Below are 25,273 nucleotides of genomic sequence, written 5' to 3'. Positions count from 1 at the left end.
TTTCTTTTTATGATTTTGATATTTATAAAGTCTATAACATTTAAATAGTCTGTATATATTTTAATATCCAGTATATATATATATATTAAAATATATATATATATATTAAAATATATTCCAATGGTAAATGGCTATTTTAAATTGTAATAATATTTCACAATATTATTTAAAATTATTTGCTTGGTGCATAAGACTTCTTTCAAAAACCTCTTTTTTTATTTGAAAAACATTTAGCTTGACAAAAACACAATGTGATATGTCCAAACACCTTAAATGACCAAAATATACCCCTAGATATTAACTTTTCTCCAAATATTTTTTTTTTTAAATGCCTGCTTTACTCCATCTGCATAGATGACACAGTAGCCAGCACTGTGACAGATAAAAGCAACTAATGCTGGTAACTGCTCAACCAGACCACCAGGTGGCAGTACTACCCGAAGGTCTAATCTGGGTGGACCAGTAAAAACCTACACATTCTGGATTAGAGCAGTTCAAACCAGCCAGAAAAGGTTCCTTAATGGGACCTCAGACAGTACTACAAATTCAACAGAAAAGCCAAGCATGATTTGATTTCTTCCTCTCGTCTGTTGTAAGGTACGTAAAACAATGACATCCAACATTCAGAAAGAGCAACTCTGATTTAGCTTGAATTGCAATAGTAAGACAAAAGGCACAAGTTCAATTAGATCAATTAACAAAAGCAGCCGTCAACATCAAATACTGCAGCTCACATCTTTTTTCTCTCTAAAGCCACTCAATAAAAGGTCCTGTGCCTGTTTTGGTTACTTCGAGATTTCTTAAGTAGGAAAAAAAAAAACTTGAGAGTTGTGAGAATACTCAAATACTTCCACCCATGTAGTGTGCACCTAACAGAGCCCTTAGACAAAGAAGGGACATCGTTAAATCGGTCAAAGAGCTCCATCTGATTAGATTCCAACGGCCTGTGCTCATCACAACCTCTCAGCGGTGTGATTTAATGTAAAGTTTGAGTAAATAACGTAACACTGTTCCACATTAGAGATCTCCATCCTCATCAACCTGTGATCCATGGCCATTACAGAGAAAAGCCTCCTTCTCCGGGGTCACACTGTCCCTGTTTAGACTGCAGACTGGTTTGTACACACTCAGCTCCTCGTCCATACTGGAATGGGCCAGTGCAGCTTCAGTACTGTGCCAGATTCCATAGCCAAAGTAGATTACGAGTCCTGGAGAGAACAGAGGGATAATGGAACAAATTATTGACCACATACATGCTTTCCTGGAGGCCATTCATAATCGTCAAATGACCGAAAGCCTAAATTTGATCTTTACAAACAGCACAACTAGTGTTTACGAGTGGTCGGACCAGTTTTCAAAAAATGTTAGCATACTGGCTCGTGAAGGAGTTAGGAGACATGTACTGTACCTATAGACATCCAGATGGCGAATCGTATCCAGGTTCCCCTGTCCAGCTGCATCATCAGGTACACATTGACAAACATGCTAACCACCGGGAGCAATGGAAGCAAAGGAACCTGTTGGAGGATGTGAAAAATTACTATTGTAATTCAAAATTATTGAAATGCCAGAATTGCAGTTTAGAAGAATGCCTATGATAAAGAATTAGAAACATTATTTTGAAAATATAGTCTAAAAAACACATGGCAACTCTTAGAAATGTCCTCTATGTATTCATGTTAATTCAGTGTTACTTCAGTATTATTATTTTTATATTTTGAGTTTTCATATTCATTTTAGTTTAAGTTGTAGTGATTCTGTAATGTGCTTTTTAGTAATTTTATTACTTCAATTTATACTTATTTCAGTTAGTTGCCAAGACAAAATTGTAAGTTTTTCCATCTATTTCTTATATTTTATTTAAGCTTTAATTCAGTTACCAAAAACATTTTTAGCAAGGTATAGTATCAGTAACACTGGATGGTTTCATGTGGTTTTAAATTTTTATTTTTTACTTTTTTAAGGCCATATCATGAATTATAAATTCATAAAATTCTTTATTCTTTATTTGGAAGTCATACAACACAACATTAAATTATATGATATTTTAAGAGACGTTGACCTTGACACAGCCATGACATTATGGGTCCTCTCTTTTTCTTTTTTCTTTTTTTGCATGTTGACTTTACCACATTATTTTATTGGTCACATTACATGACATTGATTTGGCAAGAAAAAAAAAACATCCAAAAACAATATATTCTTCATTTTAATATCAGGACAGTTGTATCACCCTGAAATATTTGAAAACAAAATAACGTTAGCCTCATAGCATAATTGCCTACGTCCTATTTAAAATAAATGACTTATAGGCAATTATGCTATGAGGCTAATGATAATAAAAAAAAAACACACACACACACACACACACAGACAGACACACACACACATATATATATATATATATATATATATATATATATACAGAAATTAAAAATATGCTTGTCACAAAAGAGGTCCATTCAGGTAATTGCATGGATGAATAGCATTTTTCATATATTTCTGGATAAATTCATATAGATCTGGACAAACACAAAAAAATTGTGTTTAATAGTTAATTATCAACATTCGACTGAATGAAACTAACTAACTCTATAAATAGTAAATCTTGGGTGTGACCACATCCTGGTACTCTGTTAGATGTTGCATTTGTATTACGCCTTGAGGTCTAACCTTAAAAGAGAGCTTGGTTTTACTCTCAGGTTGTCTCCAGATGATAAACGTGATAATGACGCACAGGCTGAACAGGACACTGAGAGTGACAATATTCCACAATGCAGTTCCGCCCAGGACAGCCAACAGACTGAAGCTAAGGATCAGCATACCTAGAAGAGACACCGTTTAGAAACCTCCAAAAAACAACTGAACAAAATCATAAAGCCCTAATAAAAACAGGATCTGTCTTAATGTGGAATCGCACTGATTCATACCTAGCAGACTTGTGCAGATGTTAACGATGAAGCCTGACATGTTGGAGGGTTCAGTGATGTGGGGGAAGAGCATTGTTCTGAAGCTGAATCGCTCTTCTATGCCAGGAAGAATCCCCATGCTAGGCGTACTTATGGTCTCGCTCATTTCCATTTCTTCCTGTGTGTTTGCTAAGTGATATATCTGAGAAAACTGTTCGGGCTGGTACCTGTAGATTACAACATTGTTTTACGGAAGGGACTGTGAATAGCCTAATTGCAATTGCACTGATATTTAAAATGCATTCATTTTACATGCATCTGCCAACCTGAGTACTAAAACACAGGCGGCGACCAGGGTGTAGGCCAAAAGAGTTCCTATAGACATCAGATCAACCAAGTCCTTCAGGTCAAACAGGAAAGCCATGATAGCTGCACAGGAAGGAAGAGGAGAGCAATTTAATAAGGTTTCAAAACTATATCTACTGTGTAAAGAATATGCATGTTTTGTTTAGGTCAACATGACATTAATACTTATTTCAAGGTAAAAGAAAATATAACAATTACATAAACATTATTCCCAAGAAATACTCCTAAAAATGCATTTGTGTCTTGTTTGTCAGCAAAAAATAATTTAATATGCAGTCAAGAGTCAATGCTCATGGATTATCAACTGTTACAAAACATTTATCAACATGTTTAAATTCCCATTTGTAGATACTTGTATAAACGTGAAATTAAAGAAACCGGCACTTTCCACAAATAGGGTATAAAATGATATCACATTACTTTTTTTAACCCTAGAATGCATAAAGAGGGTTTTATAAATATATATTTAAAAAAAAAAAATTATTTGATATTTTATTAATTTCTAAAAATTCTGACCTTAAATATAATTTTCATATTTCCTTGTCATAGAATAGACATTTTTTATATCACTACCCGAGACTGCATAAATGGGTTCAAAATGACCCGTATTTATGTTTCTTAACATAGTATATGTTTATATGTTTTTGATAATAATAATAATAACAACAACATTGATTTATGAAATATTCTGTTTATCTGCAAAGAGCATTTTCACATTATTTTTGGGGAGAAAAATCTTGATGTTTTTTGGTTAATGCGTTCTAGTGTTAAAAGTTAAGTCAAAAATACAGACAATTATCCGATATTCTATAACAATATGAAATATAAAATGTATTAAAATTAAAATAAAATTCAATATAAACAAATTCTAATATTTGGTCAAATTATATTTAGTTTTAGCATTCCTTTCTGAAGGCTAAGTGCCTCCTTGCAAAATAATAATAAAAAAAATTATCATCTCCCCGAACTGTCATTAGTACCCTATTCATGGAAAGGGCTAAAAGCATAAGCAATTCAAATCTTTAAATGCATGAAACGGAAACAAAACTATACACAATGTCAATAGTGTCTTTAGTATAGCAAAACTGACGTCATGGTATCACCTAATGTTTGCACAATAAAACAAATAGTTCAAAGCAAAGTCTGTCTTACAAGCTTTTATTCCAGGAAACTACTGGAATCATAAAAAAAAAAAAAAAAACCCCATTAATAATTCCAATTACATATAACTGCTCCATGTTTGTCTTATAAACAGTGAGTTTCCAGCCTCCTCCCTATAGATATGTACAGGCTGGTGTTTCTAACAGCAACAAAAGCAGCCCACTGGAGCCCTGCATTCCCACAATGCCTTCCTCTGCTCTTACCAGCAATGACCCCGGAGGCCAGAGTGGACACGATGGGCGTCTTCTTCTCGCTCACCCGTGCCAGAAACGAGAAGAGCAGACCGTCCCGGGCCATGGCAAAGATTATACGTGGGAGGGGGAACAAGGACCCCAAGAGACTGATCATGGAATGATCAAAAAAAAGAAAGAAAGCAGAACAGAAAATAGAAGTAAACACATAAGCCAACTGGGCAGCTGCCAGAGATTGTGTCAAAGGCAGAAAGTGGATAAATCCAGTTAAAAAAAAAAAAAAAACTGTTAAATGGCATCGTAGTTTTTGGGGGCTGGCAGCGTCACCCGACCCATGCCAGCTAGGTTCAGTGTGACGAAAATATTGTTTTTCCATGCAACATGCTCCAGTGGACGGATGCACGATACCGCAAACTTAACGCGACGTCAGTAGATTAGTAGCATTAAAATTCGTTCTCACCTGCGACAAAGCCTGCTGTTATAGTGGCAGATAAGGGTGTTTTTGTTCTCTCGCTGATCCCACCCATGAATTTGAAGAGCAGGCCATCGTCAGCCATGGCCCAGATGACACGGGGCATGGGGAACATGGCGCCAAGCAGGCTGCCGCGAGAGATGGAGAAAACAAACCATGCCATGCAAAAGAGAGACACAGACATAGTGCATTCATACACTGCTGTGGTGTTATTATAAGATAGATACATGCCACAAATAGGCCACCCCCACCAATCAGAAGAGAGATTAGACCACCAACACAAAGATAAAATATTTGCAAGAGCATAAGCATCAATCTCTTGGCATTCAACAGTGAATTTTGAATGATGATTTTAATGGTGAAGCATGTAATTTCTGAAGCACTAGTGGTAAACAAGTGGCATTGCAAAAATAATGATTGTTTCCATATGCGTCTACCACCCCTTCCGCCTTAGATGAAAACTCAAACAAACAGTGCAATGTTTTGAAAGCGCCACATAGCCACAGCGTTTGCTCTTCTGGGAAATCAGCCTACAAATACACACTTCTAATTTGACTGGCCGGTGTTTCACAACTTCTAGGATTCAGCCATTTTTTTTACCAGTCCGCTCAGTGTTAAGGCCTGTTCACAACAAGAATGATAACTATAAAGATGACGATTACGATAACTATATTAGTGTCCACACCAACAGACAATATTTCCTCTGTACAGATGAAAACGTTATCGAAACGATTCGCGTTCACACGGATCTGCGGAAACGACTAAAACACTGTATTATGCATGCCAGACAAGTAATTGGCAATGTCACTTTGTAAAGAAAGACTACACACCCGTGCACATAAGCATTCAGACATGCATGCCTATAGGGTAAAACGCATAATACACGCCGTCAACGTTTTAACAGATTCACGTTTTTTGGGTGTAACTGTTTATAACGCATCGCTTATAACGGAATCGCTTTCAAAACCCATTTAAAAAAAATTGCACTTTGAAACCTACTTCAAAGTTTGCGTTCTCAGGCCACCAAAACACCATTGTCGTGTAAATGAACAGCCAGAAAGCATTACGTTTTTTGTTTTCAGTTGAAAACGGTGTCGTGTAAGCGGCCCCTAAGTTAATAACTAATGATTTTTACAACGGAAATGAATCAATCAAAGACTTACTTAAGCTAGACAATGACTTTATTTGTTCCATTAATTTCCTATTATCACTGTAAAGCTGCTTTGAAACAATCGGTATTGTAAAACTATATAAATCCTTGACTTGACAATAACATTCTCTTTATATTATTTTGTCTGTTGCTTTAAATCCTCAAGCTCTTTAAAGTTGAGTGAATATCAATATTTTTATCGTTCATCAACTGGGAAAAAAATATGAAAAAAAAGTGATTCCAACGATATTGTTCCTCTGTGTCTTTATTTTTTATAGATGTGGTGTGGACTATAGATAATGATGACAAAGATGACAACAATTTGTATTCTCCTCAAGTAAAATGTTACTTTTGTCAACTAAAACAAAATGCCCAAAATGAGGAAATATTGACTAAGACAAGTTGAAAATATTGATAATATTGCAATAACTGGAAACCAAAGAGAAAAATGCCAATAATTCTACTTCAACTGAGGTTTTCATTAGTGTCATAAGTTTCATAAGTTAGGTGGATTGTTAGAAGGATGAGAGGTTTAGGACTTGGATAGATCATGCAGAACACATTTTCCCTTTATAGATTACACACAATTCATGCTTCATAGTACAAACAACATGGTGCATATGCATGAAGGCCATAACTATGAGACTAATTGTTTCCTGACTTTTATGGACAGAAAAAAATGTAGCATGAAGGCTTAATCCCACTCATGGCCTGGACTGAGAGTGTTGCATAACTGAGAAACAGGATTCATAACTCAGCACACAAAATTTCCTTTCGTATTTTTAGCAAGGGGCTCATATGAGCTGCCTCAGATAAATATATGCACACACCATCACGCAATTTATTCCCGGACTGCACTCTCTCAACCTCCCTTGGGTTGTCAGAGTTCACTTAGTAAAATGTAATGATTGGATTGGTCAACTTCCTTAAGGTTGTACTATCAAAATGACAGAGGTCTTTTAAACAGCAACCAGGCTTGAGGGTAATTACATCCATTCATTTCAGGGAACATGGGTAATTATTCATTTCAAGAAAATGCAGGGGCTGGTTTACTCTAAACTGGGCCATAGTGTTTTAAAACGACTCGTAGGATCAGTGCTTACCTGGTGGACAGGGCGCAGAGGGAGCCTACCGCCACAGCGTACGTGGCTCCTTCCCAGCCAACGTACTTAAAGGCTGCAGGAAGGGGGCTGTTTTTATCCAGCATGTAATATGGCATCATCATGGTGAGGGCAGCCGATACACCAAAGTATGCCACAAAGCAGATGAGGAGGGAGGAGACGATCCCGATGGGAATGGCTCTCTGGGGGTTCTTCACTTCTTCACCTGTGATATGGAAAAGGATATTGTGAGAAACAGTATTGAGTTATGGAAAATTGCATGTTGCAGGCTGGACTCGAACCTGCATCATCCATATGTCACCAATGCCCAATATGTCAGTAGCTAATTGCTCTATCACAGTACCAGTACCACAGTACCACTAACATAGTCAGATAACCAATAGCATAAACAGACCTATGCCCAGACTATCAAATAACAAGTGTTCTTAGACAGTTTGTTTTTCTCAAGAGAACATTAATGTAACAAGACACCAGTTTATTTTCAGCTCTTTACATTATTGATATGTGGGGATTTCATTTTGTTCCATCCTATCTCACTAGTGCAAAATACCCGTGCAAAATCAGTTTTTGAGTGTGTTTTTAGTAATTGTTGGTTTGGTGTGTTTGAGTGCTCATTGTTACAATTACACAGCAAAAGTTCAGTGACATTTTTATTTGTACATGGTAGAAAGCACACAGTGAACTCCGAGAAAACGCTACGCTTGAGCAAACAGTTCGTGAATAGGCAACTACAAATGATGGCCGTGAAAGAGACTGTGAACGCATTGAATAGGATATGTTTATATGGTGAATAGCATAGGCTACTATTACACAGTAGCGATAACGTTAAGCACACCAGAATGAAATATAATATTCAGAAGTAAACAGCATAGCTGACTTACAGATTCAGTTAACATCCACAAATGAATAAGCGCGTCGATTCAGGGAGCAGTGCAAAGTGCCCGTGCAAAATCAGTTTTTGTGAGCTGATCGCCGTCAAAAAAGTTCAGGAGATATTTCTTAGCGATGGCTAATTTCAACAGTTTCAATATGATAAAAAATAACTTTTATTTTGATTCAATGGATTAATTGCATTTTGAAAAAAAAGTGTCATGAATTTATTGCATTTTTGGGGGAAAATAATCCGTTTTTATAATAGATCTTTGAAAATCCAAATCTGGATTTAAATTTTTTATGATATTATAACCTAAAGATGCTATGTGAAAGTTTGAAACAGAAAATAGTGGTTTTCATCTTGCCACTTTCTTGGTAAAGAAAACACATTTTTACTCAAATTAATCAAAATGGATTTATCACGTTCTGGAACCAAACTATAATATTCAGAAGTAAACAGTGTAGCTGACAGAGTGTTTTATGTCAGAATGTTTATTTTTAAACCACAACCTTCTTGTGGCTTCTTTGACCGATACAACCCTCTAATGTCAGAATGTTTATTTTTAAACCACAACCTTTTAAAAATGATATATTTAACGATATCATTTGCATTTCTAATCCAAACAACGTCAAACTTGGCACTGCACTTAGTCGTGCCCGTAGCAAGACACCTGTCGAGTTTGAAATCCATCGGAATAACAGTTCGAGAGATATGCGAATAACACACACACACACAGACAGACAGACAGAAAGACGTTCCCATAATGTATAGATAGATATAATATACAGAAGTAAACAGCGTAGGTGACTTACAAATTCAGTTAACATCCACAAATGAATAAGCGCGACGATTCAGGGAGCAGGCTACACAGTGAACTTGACGATTCAGGGAGCCGGCTACACAGTGAACTCCGAAAAAATGCTACGCTTGAGCAAACAGTTTGTGAATAGGTTACTACAAATGATGGCCGTGAATAAAATATAATATTCAGAAGTAAACAGTGTAGCTGACAGAGTGTTTATGTCAGAATGTTTATTTTTAAACCACAACCTTCTAAGTGCTTCTTTTACAGATATATTTAATGATATCTTTAGCATTTCTCATCCAAACAACGTCAAACTTGGCACTGCACTTACTCGTGCCCAAAATGCCCGTGCAAAATCAGTTTTTGAGTGTGTTTTTAGTAATTGTTGGTTTGGTGTGTTTGAGTGCTCATTGTTACAATTACACAGCAAAAGTTCAGTGACATTTTTATTTGTGCATGGTAGAAAGCACAAAGTGAACTCCGAGAAAACGCTATGCTTGAGCAAACAGTTTGTGAATAAGCTACTACAAATGATGCCCGTGAAAGAGACTGTGAACGCATTGAATAGGATATGTTTAGTTGGTGAATAGCATAGGCTACTATTACACAGTAGCGATAAAATTAAGCGCACCAGAATTAAATATAATATTCAGAAGTGAACAGCATAGCTGACTTACAGATTCAGTTAACATCCACAAATGAATAAGCGCGTTGATTCAGTTAGCAGTGCAAAGTGCCCGTGCAAAATCAGTTTTTGTGTGTGTTTTTAGTAATTGTTGGTTTCTTGGTAAAGAAAACACATTTTTACTCAAATTAATCAAAATGGATTTATCACGTTCTGGAACCAAACTATAATATTCAGAAGTAAACAGTGTAGCTGACAGAGTGTTTATGTCAGAATGTTTATTTTTAAACCACAGCCTTCTTGGGGCTTCTTTGACCGATACAACCCTCTAATGTCAGAATGTTTATTTTTAAACCACAACCTTTTAAAAATGATATATTTAACGATATCTTTAGCATTTCTCATCCAAACAACGTCAAACTTGGCACTGCACTTACTCGTGTCCGTGTATGGGGTGAGATTTCGGTCAGAATTCTGCGTGCGCAAGATCACATTTTGAGCGTGCAAAAGGGCATTTCGCACGCACGTGAACTGAGTTTTGCGGAGAAATGTTCGTCTCGCAGATAAGAAAATATTGCGAGCGAACGAAAATCAATTTTGCATTTAAAATAAGTATTTGGATGTGCGCGGACGTTCTCTTTCGCGTGTGCAAAGTTTCACTTTCTTGCTCCTTTCATACCAGCCGTGAGCGCTCTCTAAGCGCAGACGGCTCGCTTGCTCAACACAACCCAGCGTTACAATATGCCATAATTCCAGCCAATCAGAGATGAGACTGCTAAATTCTGATTGGCTGGCTTGAAAACCAATCACAAGACTCCCTGCATCACCGACTGCGGAAGAGAACTAGTGCAGTTGAGTAAAGTTGGCAGTAAATTCACAGATTCGAACTTCCCGGGTCAATAACTCGTGAGCTAAACGTTGTTACTGCACAAATAACACCTATTTTTAATCGTAGTAATGTAGACAAGCAGCTACAACCTAATTTTCCTCCAAACGAGCTTTCCCTCGCAGTGGACAAAATACATTGATCTCTATGCGCAGGCGGGACCGTCTGAAAAGTGCAAAACCCGAAAAGCGTTACTACGAAAACAGTCAATAACTTCACTGTCACACACTATAGTGTCATCAAATTCAGTTCACACATCACTGCTGTCCTGATGGTTATACTACAACACTTATTTTGTATAAATATCGTTTTGCATATTTTTTATTATTATTATTTATGAAAAATATTCAAAAACTTCACTGTAATTCACTGTATTTTTGGCAAATTCAGTTCACACATCACTGCTGTCCTGATGGTTATACAACAACGCTTATTTTGGGAAAAATATAGATTTTAAATTGTATATACTATTGTAAATGTAGAAGTTTTATGATTTTTATGAAAAATATTCAATAACTTTACTGTAATTCACTGTATTGTTGCCAAATTCAGTTCACACATCACTGATGTCCTGATGGTTATACTACAACACTTATTTTGGAAAAATATATATTTTAAATTGTATATACAATTGTAAATGTATAATTTTTATGATTTTTATGAAACATATTCAATAACTTTACTGTAATTCACTGTATTGTTGCTAAATTCAGTTCACACATCACTGCTGTCCTGATGGTTATACAACAACACTTATTTTGGGGAAAATATATTTTAAGTTGTACAATTGTACATTTGTGATTTTTTTTATGATTTTTATGAAAAATATTTAATAACTTCACTGTAATTCACTGTATTGTTGCCAAATTTAGTTCACCCATCACTGCTGTCCTGATGGTTATAAAACAATCGAATCTGTGAATTTACTGCCAACTTTACTCAACTGCACTAGTTCTCTTCCGCAGTCGGTGATGCAGGGAGTCTTGTGATTGGTTTTCAAGCCAGCCAATCAGAATTTAGCAGTCTCATCTCTGATTGGCTGGAATTATGGCATATTGTAACGCTGGGTTGTGTTGAGCAAGCGAGCCGTCTGCGCTTGAGCGCTCACGGCTGGTATGAAAGGAGCAAGAAAGTGAAACTTTGCACACGCGAAAGAGAACGTCCGCGCACATCCAAATACTTATTTTAAATGCAAAATTGATTTTCGTTCGCCCGCAATATTTTCTTATCTGCGAGACGAACATTTCTCCGCAAAACTCAGTTCACGCGCGTGCGAAATGCCCTTTTGCACGCTCAAAATGTGATCTTGCGCGCGCAGAATTCTGACTGAAATCTCACCCCATATCCGTGGCGATACACCTTTCGAATTTGAAATCCATCGGACTAACGGTTCGAGAGATATGCGGTTAACACACACACACACACAGACAGACGGACATACAGACAGACAGACGTTTCTGTAATTTATAGATAGATGACATGACTGATCATTATTGTGTGAAATAGAAAACGAATTGATAGATGTTTGTCTTATAATTAGTGGCTCTACACATACTATGGAAGTTTCCAAGTAAAAAAAAAAAAAGAAATAAAAAGGTTAAGGTTAAGGTGAGATAATTAAAATAAGAATTATTGTATCTCCTTTAAAATTAGAAATGAAGTCACATCACTGTCAGATATTAAGCTTCAATGATGTTGTAACAAGAAATATAGTCACAATAACCTTTTTTATTATGAAACAGATTTACATAAAATACAGTATATGAATGTGCACAAAATCCACCATTGTTATTTTTATTTTATTTTTATCTCTCTCATGAAATAGACGCTCAGCGCCTTGCCACGCTGCTGCCGTTTTAAAAAACAGAAAATTTCGAATTATATTATAATATTCTAAATTATATTAGTAGGGTTTCTGAGGGATTGTGTGACACTGAATAATAAATTAAATGTTAAAATATATTAAAATAGAAAACAGTTATTTTAATCTGTAATATTTCACAATATTACTGCTTTTACTGTATTTTTGGTCAAATAAATGCAGCCTTAATGAGAATAAGAGACTTATCAAAAACAAAAAAAAATCTTACCAACCCCCAATTTTTTAACAGTAGTGAACATCAGACTTACATTAATTCAACTACATTTAATTGCGCCATTAAGAAGCCTTGTAGTTAGAAAATGCCTCGGCTGCTGCAGTGAGTAGTGTGAGCATGTTCGCTTTTAGCAAAAGTTCCTATGGCTTGACCTTGCGCAGGGCACTACATAAAACAGAGGAGTAGTATGTTCATGCCAGCAGTGGCAGAGAGAGCACAGGCACATGGGTAAATTAGCATTCCTGACCAGTGTAGATGAGGAGGGGTTACTGAATGTGAACCACAGCTACAGGGAGGAAAACATGTCCAGACAAACCCTGAAACACTCTAGCCAATCGAAAGCAAGGGAATGTGGGGGAGTGAGCCGCCATAAAAGAGGGGGGCCAGAGGCAAACCATAAGCAGAAAGACGATTATAAACATAAAGGAAACTCTAAATAACCTTGACCAAAGCAACATGGACGCAAGCCAAATATATAGGTAACATAATAGCCTCGCTGTTGTACCAATGCAGCACTTTATATGTAGAAAACATGGTTATTGCGCAATTTAACCTCACTTGTGGACATGCATAATATATTTGACCTTTTCAAGTGAATTTCAGGAGAAAACGGGTGCCTTCTAAAGATTAGACATGAGATTTGAGAGCACTGGAGTTCAGAGTGAACATTAGGTACCTGTGGTGGCAATGCAGTCGAACCCAACGAAGGCGTAAAAGCAGGTAGCCGCCCCTGATAAGACCCCTGTGAAGCCAAAAGGCATGAACCCACCTTCACCCAGAACCTCTCTCGAAGGCAAGGGCTGTGTGGAACTGGTCGGAGAGAGTAATGTAGACATTTTTAACATGACATTTAAATTTGAATAAACATACTTTAAAGGGGAAGTGTGTCATTTCTGTGACACTGTGAAGGGAATTGCGTAAAATATATGGAAACATACACTACCGTTCAAAATATTGGGGTCGGTAAGATTTTTAAATCTTTTTAATCATAAGTCTCTTATGCTCTCTAAGGTTGAAATTTATTTGATCAAAAATAGAATACAGACAGTAATATGAAGACTATTAAATACTTATTAAAGTTAAATGCCATTACAATAACTACATTTTCTATTTAATATATTTTGAAATGTCATTTATTCCTGTGATGCAAAGCTGAATTTTCTGCATTATTACTCCAGTCTTCAGTGTCACATGATCCTTCAGAAATCATTCTAATAAAACATTTCTTATTATTATCAGCCACATATTTATATGCAAATTTTGGGATATCGCATTAAAAAAAAAACGCTGGATGGATACGCCAAGATGCCATAAACTCTAAAAAGAAACTTATGTGCTCAATTGAGTCACATTTACCGAATAAATTTCTCAATGCGCATCAAAAAAGTCATGTGACTTTGCACAATAGGATGGCATAACTGGACTAACCAGCAGACCAATCTTGTTAGTGGCTTCTCCTACTGCAGCAACTTCCATTTTTCTTTGTGATATTTGGCGCCAGTTTATCAGGAAGTTCCGTACTGCCATATTCCAGTTTTGCGCATACGATAAATTAGCAATTTTGGATGGAAACATTGAAAACAGTAGTGCTGCTTAATATTTTGGAGAAAACATGACACATTTTTTCAGGATTGTTTGATGAATAGTCTTTATAGAAAAGAAAAGTCTTTATTTAAAATAGAAATCTATGAACATTCACTTTTGACCAATTTAATGTGTCCTTGCTGAATAAAAGTATTAAATTCTTTAAAAATAAAATCGTACTGAGTCCAAACTTTTGAATGGTAGTGTACATCTACATAGGTCAAGCATTATTATTATTATTATTATTATCATCATCTCGTTTTCTTGAGATAATGTTGATATAACTTGGTTTTTGACGATTACAAATCACAAAATAATAAACTGAGATCTTCCCTATGTTTGGAAGTAATTTCTTTTTTAAATAAAAACATATTCCAAGAACGTTTTCCAAAAGTCATAAAAACACGACTTACTTAAGGGTGGAACTAGTACCGTTGAGAATCTCATCAGGGTCCAGGTGCCAGTTCTTCAGCGTACCTTTGACCAGCCCGGATATGACCATGAACAGCAGCACCAGAATGTTGATGCAGGTGAACACTTTATTGACCATGGCTGACTCCTTCACCCCGAAGGCCAGCAGGCCTACAGCAAACAAAACGTAGTTCAAAACACTACGGAGCAAAGTCAACACAAAGGGACGCTAAATATATACATTGAAAAAGCTTTCATTTTCAGAATGAATGAGTGTTTCACAATCACTGTTTTAAATGTAATATTTCATCTTTTAAAAATGTATTTCACATGTTTCGCAGTAGAAGACACACAACATGGAAATTACATAGCATGCATATATATATATATATATTATATATAGCATTTTATGGCCCTCTGGAATGCACAATTCGTTCAGCCATGGAACCCTATGTATTTGGTGCTCTAGTCATGTTTTACCTGTTAGAGTGAGGATGATGAATACAGAAAATATATCTGGGTACTCCGCCAGAATGCCCGGAGCGTTCATGGACATGTACTGACGACAGAATTGCTCAATGTGTTTTCCAATCAGCTCATCAAATGTGGCACTCCAAGCTCGGGCAACGCTTGAGGTTCCTGAGAACGTTTTAACATAAGACATAAAAGAAAGAAAAACATAAGGAAATGTAAAACCTTCACTATACCTCAGTTTACAGACTCACATATACCAATTTGTGCCATCTCAGTTTTAGTTGAGAGGTTTCACAGAAATAATGACTACATTAAAAAAAACATATAGTAGGCCTATAGGAAAATACATGTAGTCGTTAGTGTGTCATCTCACCTATAACATATGAAAGTATAAGGTTCCAACCAGTTATAAAGGCCCATAGTTCTCCTACAGTCACGTAGCTGTACAGGTACGCTGAGCCTGTTTTTGGCACTCTCGCCCCAAACTCTGCATAACAGAGGCCCGCGAGCACTGAGGCCATGGCCGCGATGAGGAACGACAACACGATGGCCGGCCCAGAGTTTTCCCTTGCCACAGCTCCGGCGAGGACATACACCCCAGCTCCCAAAGTGCTTCCCACACCAAGAGCCACCAGGTCAAAGGTGTTCAGGCATCGGGAGAGACGCGATTCCTCCGAGTTGCAATTGACAACCTTCACCCTCAGCAGCTGCTTCCCGAAACGCAAAAGCTTTTTCAAAACCATTGCTGACTCGATCTGATGCCAGCCTCTTTTTGTGCTTCGTTTTATTGCTGTTTCACTCTCTCAATGTTTAGAATGTTGTTCAGAAGTGTTGTTTATCTGTGGGAAGAAAACACAAAGTAATGAACTTGAGGAACTGGCAGTGGCAATCTATATATTGAAGATGATGTCAAAATGATTAGGGATGCAAAATATATCAGTGCAGCCATATCAGTATTTGCTGCAATAAATGTCACATTTTAAGGATATTGGAACCATTCCTTTTAAAATAAATCAATAAATTATAGCCAAATAACGATTATGTTGTTGGACAAAAGCAAAACAAAACCATTAAATGTTAAAAAAAGTGAAAAAATAAATAAAATGTAAATATTGATCACCCCCCAAAAAACAAAAGAGAGCAGCATGAACATTCTTCAAAATGTCTTCTTTTTGTTGAAAAAAGTCTCATGGATTTAGAGAGAGTAAATTATGACTTCAGTACGTCAAACGACTGGGTAACAATGTTACGATATGAAAGTACTGTAATAATAGCCAATCATTTTGTCTGATAAAGCTTACATATTTTGTCCAAGAAAGATTTAAAATTTTTGCTTAAAATTCATTTCCACACAAAATACATTTCCAGAGATGAACCTAAATGCTTCAGCAATCATATAGCCTAGCGGTTAATTGTTACACCTTCTCAGTTTGACCAAAGTATCTAGGCATTTTCCAGATATTTTCCATCAGAGATGAGAGCAAACATTACGTCCTTTTCCTAAGCTCCAGGACACAAACCAGCACATTTGTGGGGAGGATAGCAGCTGTCAAGATTTTTAAGGGCCTAAAACCGTGCAGAGAGAGAACTGACACATATTCACTTACACTTGTAGCCAAAAAAAAAAAAAAAAACAGTGTGTTTTTGATAATACTCCAAGAGAACTCTACGCTGTATTGTGAACCGCAACCAAACCTCTGATGAAAAGCACAATGGCCAAGAGTCAAAATGTACTGTACTGTGCATACAAATGGGCGGAAGCTCTCCAGTCAATAAGTTCATACAGCTGCACTGTCTCCAGTCTAAGTACTGAACATTTTTCCCAAGTGTTGAGTAACATTGAGAGAAATCCATAAAATGTGACTGGTGGCAGAGCTGGAGAGGCCCACCGGGGGATAATCTATCATATCCACACGAACTGACATGTTACGCAACCGAGAGCAGATCTTAATGGCAAAAATACATGCAATTGCAAAAGAACAACTGGGATCTGTGTTCACATGCACTGTGAGACCAGCCTGTTCTGAGAAGCTAATTTCATGCAAATGAATCTCTCTATGTGAAGCTACCATCATACTATAGATGTATGTACAGCAGTAAATTTGGTATTTTTCTCACACAATAAAGGAAAAATACCTTTCAGGAGTAACTAACTAAAAGTTGTCACTCTACTGCATTTTACAAAAGTATGACAGTAGCTCAGCTGATGTAAAAATAGTGCAGCATTTTTTAGCCAACTTTTTCCCCAAGCTAATTTTGCACATGTATATAATTATAGTACAATAAAGCACTGTTTTTTGAGAACATGTTATTGCAATAATCCAATAAAGATTAATAACTCTTCACTTATGCCTAGCATTGGGAAGCACACTTCAAAAACTGCTCTACTTAAGGTCTATGGTTTTAATCTAGTCGTAGCTGGTCAACCAGTTGGTCCCTCAGTCTGACCCCAATGTCCCTAAACCAGTAAAATAGGCATGACCAAGCTAGGAGATACAACTAGAAATCCAGTTTAGGCTGGTTTAAGCTATTTTTAGCAGGGTAATTGAGATCCTCATTGTTTTTGTCCTATAGATATTGATTACTCTGAGAACAAATCAATTTAATTTAGATTTTGTTAGAAACACGTAGCATAGCTAACCACTTTTCTTTAAATAGTAGCTTGATTACAGTTTAACTACTTCAAACTATGAGTAACTTGAGAGGCTTTGGTTTGGAGTCTATAAATTAAGCTACTGTGAATCATGACCCAGTTATCTTTCTTTGTAGCTCCCATCTAAACAGCAAAGGGAACATAAGAAGTCACTTCCTGTCACACAAGCCACTCTTAAATGGAAAGTTCCACAGACGTAGAGGTTGCAACCTTTTCTTTCTCTGCTTCGGGGGCTATCGGATGTCACACAACATGGAAGCAGGTTAGCAGAGTCACTCGAGCAGTACTGCACCTTTAACTGTTGTCATCTAAATCACGCAAGCATGGCATGAGGGCCTGACTGGAACAAACCTGTTGCTGAAACAGTGCAAACACAAGCTATAGCTAAACGGTTCCAGGAGAAACCAGTGTTGTATCCAAGAATTTATGACACTGTGTGAACATGAAGAAAATGTATGTTTTTATATACGAGATTGCAATATATGGGAAAACATCCCTAAAATATGCTTTGCTTAAAACGCTTGACATGACCAATTAATTTCGACAAATAATATTATATTTTCTCACCTAACAACATTTTGCACTCATCTAATACATTTTTGACAAAAACCATTTCCTATGGTTTCTATCCAGACGTGAATCAAAATAATCCAAGCACAAGCTGTTCCTGAGTTGGAGTTCTGTCCTGTTGGACCTCATTCCCAACATTCACTGAGTGAGCTGGTCTAAACCTAAACTGCTCTAATAGTGTGACATCAGACATGTTGAGATATATGTCTCTATGCCATGCTGTAGGAATGCAGAAAGACCACAAATGCTATGAAGGCATTTTGGACGAGATTTATTGCACACTTCAATTATCATTATGAACCTGAGGCTTTAGAGAGCACATGAAAAGCTCTGCTTAAATCTATTAGATTTTGTCCTTAAGAAAGACCCTACTAATCTCACAATGTCTCCTCAAGAGTTTCAGAACCGATTTCAAAAATGTCTCAACGTGTTGAGTTTGCCAAGACCCTACAGCCTGCAATCAAAAGTCATTCCAAGAACATTTTGAGATGCTCAGAACAGTTAACAGCATTTCCACTACCAAGCTGAGTTGTCCTTTGCATTTTATCATGCATAAATGGACAAATATACTCAAAATTAAGTAAAAGAGAAAATCACTCACTGCTCTTGACAGAACATCTTTCATAGTTTAATAAGAATCAACAGTTAATTCATACAGTGAAGACTATGCAGTGTTATTTTACATTTGATTACTTTATATAATTTTTGTATGGTCGGACCAACCTGAAAATCAAAGCAGATCATTTCATTTGTCTCTTTAAATTGTACTTATTTGTGCTGCTCGTAATTTATTTATTTGTTCTTGTTTTATTACTGACTGCTTACTTGTGTTTATTAATGTTTATTTAATGAACTTTATATTAGTTAGCTTAGTAGTTTTTGTTGTGAAATTGGAATCAAGAATTGAGAGAGTTGGTCTCAAAAATATTATTGTTGTATAAATCTTATTTCTTAGAATACAATGTTGATAAGGGTCAAAAGCTACAGAGCCACACATGTATGTGTGTGTTTGGGGGGGGGGGGGTAAATTATATTATACTAATTTGTTAACTGTTTTAGATAAATCATGGCCACATGTACTACTTTGTTCACTCGTTTTAATATAGTTAAATCATTGCCAAAATGACGGAACGAATAAATAAATCATGGGAGCGAATTAGAACAGTATGGCTATGATTTACCTAAAACAATTGAATTTGTTTTCTCATGTCATGTGCAGGCTCAGTGAAAAATAATGAAAACAATATGGGTTGTTTTCTGGGAATCTAAACAACAGTAGAAAAAATCTTTAGCAATGAACCTTGGTATGCCATCAACGTTGATTTCATAATTTCGTATGTGACGTCGTCTCAATTGTTTCTACTTTTACTCCTCCCAGGCATTTTAGTGAGAAATATCTGAGACAAAATTTAAATAAAACACAACCAAGATCTCCATTAGCATAGCATTTGAGTAAATCTTCTTCTTGAATGGCATCATACACTTTGCAGCACTGTCCGCAGGAAACCGTATGGAAAAAATGACATCTACATAAATCCTCATAGCTTCATCTGACAGCAGGGTTGTGTAAGGTTAATAGTGCCATCATCTGACATTCTGGCTCAGTCAGGACGAGTGAGGTGACCACACGTAGTTTATCTGGCTAAATAAAGCAGGTGGGTAGAGCAGGGGTGTGTTGCCTGGGAACCAATCAGTGGGCGACTTTATGTTATGGTGTTTTAGCCTTGGAATGCTTGTGCCTTTTTATTTCACTTTTAATCACAACATTTCTTCAATAAAATCCCATTAGCATGTGAACTAGACATACTGATCCTACGCTAGCATCAAAATGGGCTTGAGTACTGACGTCACAGACGTTTGGTGTATGATAACAACCACAACACAAGCCCCTTCTAGAAACAGCAAGGCTTCAGATAGGAAATAGGGTCAAGGACACAGTGTCTACCCAGAAAGAAAATGAACATGTTTTGTTGACGCGTTTTTGTCTGTCCAACCATATGAGCATGTTTAGTGTGGACGGGCGCAATGTACCTGGCACCGTCCGACTACCATTAGCTCAGAAACTTGTGACTGCTATTTTGCTTGGAATGTATGTGACAAACATTATTCAGTTTTAGTCTTTGGCTGGAATGTCTAAACTCATTTAGGATGTGCTCGCAGCCAACCGACGGTAAGAAAAAAACTCCCTCTGTCTGACCCATCTACTTCTATTTTATAAAACAGTCAACAAAAAAACGAAAACAAATTCGGTTATGAATAAATCCTCAAGCATGTCAAGGTATCACAATACTCTTTCACTCAAATAACTGCAAAAAACATGCTTTTTCTATTTTTTTCTTCAGGACCTTCTAGTACATCTTAAAGTCTTGGGCCTAGTTGTTTATAATGGCAACATGAAGTTCCACTCAATGGCTTAAAACAATGAAATCCGTGTCTCGTCCTCCAGATAAAGACCAATGACTCTTTAAAAAGGACTTCAGACGTGAAACAGGAGGGCAGCCAAGGTGGACAGAGTCTCAGCTGTTTGTCATTGGGAGCAAAGCCAGTTCTCTACCTGTGACATGAACTACTAACCTTCCCATGAACACGAAGCACGCTCTATGTAGACAGACCATAGTTACACTAATGAGACATGCAAAAGACTATAAATTAAAGGTTGAAGAGAACAGGCACCCAGATTAGATTTAAAGTTCACCCTAAAATGAAAATTCTGTCATACTATACTCACCATCAAGTTGTTCCAAACCTGTATGAATTTCTTTCTTCTGCTGAACACAAAAATAATATTTTGAGCGGTAACCAAACGGTTGATGGGCCCCATTGACTTCCATAGTATTTTTTTTCCCCATTCTATGGTAGTCAATGGGGTTCATCAACTGTTTGGTTACCGCTATTCTTCAAAATATTCTTCAATAAGAAAGAAATTCAGTCACACTTTAGATTAGGGTCCAATTCTCACTATTAACCATAACTATTAACTATGACCAAACTCATAATTACTGCTTATTAATAGTTAGTAAGGTAGTTGTTAAGTTTAGTTGTTGGATAGGATTGAGGGATGTAGAGTATTGTCATTCAGAATAAGGCATTAATATGTACTAATAAAAAGCCAGTAAGCAACTAGTTAAAAGCGAGAAATGGACCCTAAACTAAAGTGTTACCAGAAATGTATACAGGTTTAGAACAACTTAAAGGTGGGGTATGTGATTCTCTTTTTTGTCCATTTTTTTCAAAATCACTTGAAATCCTATTCCTAACCCACTTACAGACCCTGAGTTAGAAGCACTGAAATGAAAATGAATCAATTTAATCATCTGTGGAACGGGCAGGACTCGAAAAACTCCAGCCAATCATTTCCAAGACCACCATATACAATTGGTCTCAAAATCTTGTTATCCTAAAAATTTCTTATCCTGCGACGTTTAGTTTTAGTCTCACACCATGAACTAGGGGGAAAAACTGATTATATTAACAATGACTAAATTTAACACTGACAAAATCAAAATTCTTTATGTAGCCTATATAAACTATATACATACATATATAAAACAGTAAAATATATACATTTATTTATATGGCTAAGTTAATCAAACATTAATATTAAATACCTATATACAAATGAAATATTTAAGCCAGGCTGTTTTTGTAAATAAGAATTTGTTCTCAAGTGACTTGCCTGATAAAATAAAAGTGAAATGAAAATATATTATAAACATGTAATTTTCAAACAAAGTTGTGACTGATCAAATAGATGCAAATACTGATTATGGCACTAAATGTCTGTCTGTGGCCTAAAAATGAGAGGCTGTTCGCTGATCCATGTTTATACGTGAATAAAAGCCTAAATCAAATCTGTTCATCACACTGTACATTAAAACGATAGTGTGTCTTCAGAAAACTTGGACTAAACCGCTCGATTTATATGGATTAGTTTTACAGTCTCTTTATGAACTTTTTGAAGCGTCAAAGTGTTCGTTGCATAGCTGCAAATGAAGAGACAGAAAGCTCTCAGATTTCATCTAAAAGATCTTAATTTGTGCTCCGAAGATGAACGAAAGTCTTACGGGTTTGGAATGGCATTAGCATGAGTAAATTTCAAAATTTTTGAGTGAACTAACCCTTTAATGTGTGCTAACATCTGTTGGAACAAGTTTAAATAATTTAAGAAATAAGGAATATTACCTCTTCCTTAGCATTAATAACCCCATCTAAACACCTTTTTGCAGTTTTTGCAATGTTTATAGAAAAAACATTTACTGTGTGTAACTGCAATGTTATTTATTGTGCTTGTGGCATCAGATCTTGCAACTGCGACTTAATTTCTCAGTCATGATATAATTTGAAAAATGTAGATATTGCAGCAAAAGTGGAATTAGAATCTGTGAACCTTTTACCAAGATATACTAGTCTAACATCAATATTAACATAAATGTTGACAATCTAATGGTTAGTCTATAACCATTTTCTAATGCATTTTATTGCTTCAAATTGATCTAGCTACTCACATTTGATGACAGACACCCTAATTGGCTGATTGTGAGCTAACCACTCATTCATTTTCAATTACATGCCTTGGACTGAACCTGCAACCTTTATGACAGCAGCCCAGATTCTAAACCACTAGGCCACCACTTTGAGACGGGTCGAGGCTTGTTTTTAGCACGTTATACGTGGGATGTCAGTTAACACGTTATATGTTGGGGGCATAGATAAATACACGTGACCAAATTACGAGAAATGCACAAATCAATTAGTTTACATAACACAGAAAACCTGCAGGATGAGCCATGAGGTCACAAGTCACAGATATAAATAAGCAAAACACTTCTACTTCCTACTAGCTAGCTAGCTCATGCTATCTGATTACTTTGGGTTTGAGAGGACAAATAAATAAAGAATTTTAGTTCTTGTGGTGATCTTCACATTGCACCATCACAATACAAACCTTTCAAGGGATGTAATAATATTATAAGGGCCAACAACATCTAGTTTGGGATTCATTCAGACACGCACCCACACACAAATATTTTAGTGTAGTATCTATGGTATCAAATCAAGCAAATAAAGAACATACCACAAACGGTCAAAGATCATCAGAGCTGTTTTCTATGCTCTTGACTGTGATCGATGTAATATGGAAACATTCAACAAGTTAATCTAAAAACCACTAAACATTTGACAGTGAATAATTTTTCTGTCCTACAATCAGCCAGCGAGGACTTACTGAAACAATCAGGAGCATTAAAAGAGCTCTTTGTTGCACAAACCATCTGGTCTGAGGAAGAAACATTTCACATACAGTGACTCAGCTGTAGTAAATATAGACCCTCTACTGGCACCATTGGACAGAAAACTTCACGTGGTAGAGCACTTGCATTGTTTACATATAAATACAGCTCATGGTGTGTGTAAGTCAGTGTTGATGGTGCGATGTTTTCCATTATAGCAATGAAAAAACATTGCTTATTAACATTTATAATAAAATTAATTATTTAATCATTTAATATATATATATATATATATATATATATATATATATATATATATATATATATATATATATATATATTTGCAGCACAAAAAGCGTTTAACCCAGTATAATCTTCACCAACTTAACAAAATATGCAAAATGATTCTAATATAAATTATATAATGACTGTCTGTTTAAATTTTTTCGATCGTTTTGGCAGTAATATCTTTAGACTAGCTGCATCTCTTATGACATGAGGTGACATGCCGCTCTTTTAGATCAGTTTACTCTTACTAGAAGAAGAGACTCCGGTATCGCTTATAAATAGAAAAGATTTACCTACAGAGAATTTTCCTGCATTTTAATATTTTAAACAATTAGACTTACGTGAAGTAGGCCTATAACCACATTTATGTCATTATTTTATTGTATTCTATTTTTATTAATAAAATGTATTAGTCTTATTTTATTTTACCATTTCATTATTTTATTTTATTTACATGTAATAACCTATGCGTATCCTCCATAACAAAAACTTTTCTATTTTATGTTTTTTGGCATATGACGACATATCCTACAGATGATCTGTCTGTTGTTACTTCTTATGATTTAAATAATAAGCAAACGAACTGTGCAACGACAAAATGGTTGCTATGCAAGCTCACAGTAACGTTAAACCACAGGCTTTAGGAGCGGCAGCTTTTCCAATCCTTTTTAATGTCCGCAGCTATCCCCTTTGCAGGACAGACCACATTAGAAGGCGGGACGCGGGAGACCCCGTGCGCCCCGTCCCACGTTTTGCTGCCCTGGGTGATAACGGAGCGCTGCATGTGAAGTATAATTAAACCACCATGTGCTGCCGCGGACCTCCAGTTGATTCACTTTTCACTTTAATAATAACTAAAACAAGAGCGTAATGACCAAATAAACTTCCATAACTGATGGAAGTTTTAATAAAAACGCCTGCAAGGAAACTGTTAGCTGAAACAGATGTTGGGTCTTACCGTGCAGCTGGTCTCAGCGCAGATCAGACTGGATCCAGTGATACTTGTGTTGCAGGAAAACTTCCCTCAGATTGTGTCCTCCACCTCCAGCTGAAGCTTCTGTCTGTGGTTATGTGGGCTGAGTCTCCTGACAGGTGGCGTGAGTGTGTGTGCGTGTGTGGGGGTCATTTGTGATATGTAAGGGACATGGATCGGGTTTCACTGAGGTTTTGTAAATGCTCCTCCCGACTTTTACTATTCGCTGAGAGAAACTGCAATTTTTACAAGGCATTTGAAATAGAACAGTGAAGGAAATTCTAGGTCTAATTGTTTTGGAAAATTGCATTAATTTACATGTAGCTAATTTTATTTGTATGCCTAATATGTTTGTTTTTTTATTGAAGAAATAAAACAAACAATAGAAATACAATACATTTCAAATGCTAGGGGGAGGTACAGACAGTAGGCTATT

At 36.3% G+C, this 25,273-nt stretch overlaps 1 protein-coding gene across 2 annotated transcripts; it reads right to left on the bottom strand.

Annotated features, from left to right (window-relative positions):
• Positions 1–196: 196 nt before the first annotated feature.
• Positions 197–25,058, bottom strand: slc7a1a (solute carrier family 7 member 1a). Of its 2 annotated transcripts, none has more exons than XM_084104420.1 (12): positions 24,823–25,058; positions 15,499–15,964; positions 15,132–15,290; positions 14,654–14,822; positions 13,333–13,466; positions 7,353–7,575; positions 4,640–4,776; positions 3,236–3,338; positions 2,931–3,136; positions 2,674–2,825; positions 1,409–1,517; positions 197–1,208 (listed from the first exon to the last, which is right to left on the bottom strand). In XM_084104420.1, the coding sequence occupies exons 2-12, from the start codon at positions 15,866–15,868 to the stop codon at positions 1,018–1,020; spliced, it is 1,953 nt and encodes a 650-aa protein (XP_083960546.1). In that variant the 5' UTR covers positions 15,869–15,964; positions 24,823–25,058; the 3' UTR covers positions 197–1,017. The 2 variants fall into 2 exon arrangements, with proteins under 2 accessions (XP_083960546.1, XP_083960545.1); XM_084104419.1 differs by lacking the exon at positions 4,640–4,776 and adding an exon at positions 5,088–5,227 and having other exon boundaries at positions 24,823–25,001.
• Between the last annotated feature and the right edge of the window lie 215 nt (positions 25,059–25,273).

The sequence above is a fragment of the Abramis brama genome (genome assembly GCF_963993115.1).
Source record: "Abramis brama genome assembly, chromosome: 25".
Classification (NCBI taxonomy): Eukaryota; Metazoa; Chordata; class Actinopteri; order Cypriniformes; family Leuciscidae; genus Abramis; species Abramis brama.
This window is presented reverse-complemented; position numbering and strand designations above follow the sequence as displayed.

Coding starts and splice junctions, on each gene's coding strand:
- slc7a1a (XM_084104419.1), bottom strand. CDS start 15,868: ATGGTTTTGAAAAAGCTTTTGCGTTTCGGGAAGCAGCTGCTGAGGGTG. Junction 15,291..15,498: donor TATACTTTCATATGTTATAG/GTGAGATGACAC, acceptor AAACGTTCTCAG/GAACCTCAAGCGTTGCCCGA. Junction 1,209..1,408: donor CGCCATCTGGATGTCTATAG/GTACAGTACATG, acceptor TGTTCTCTCCAG/GACTCGTAATCTACTTTGGC.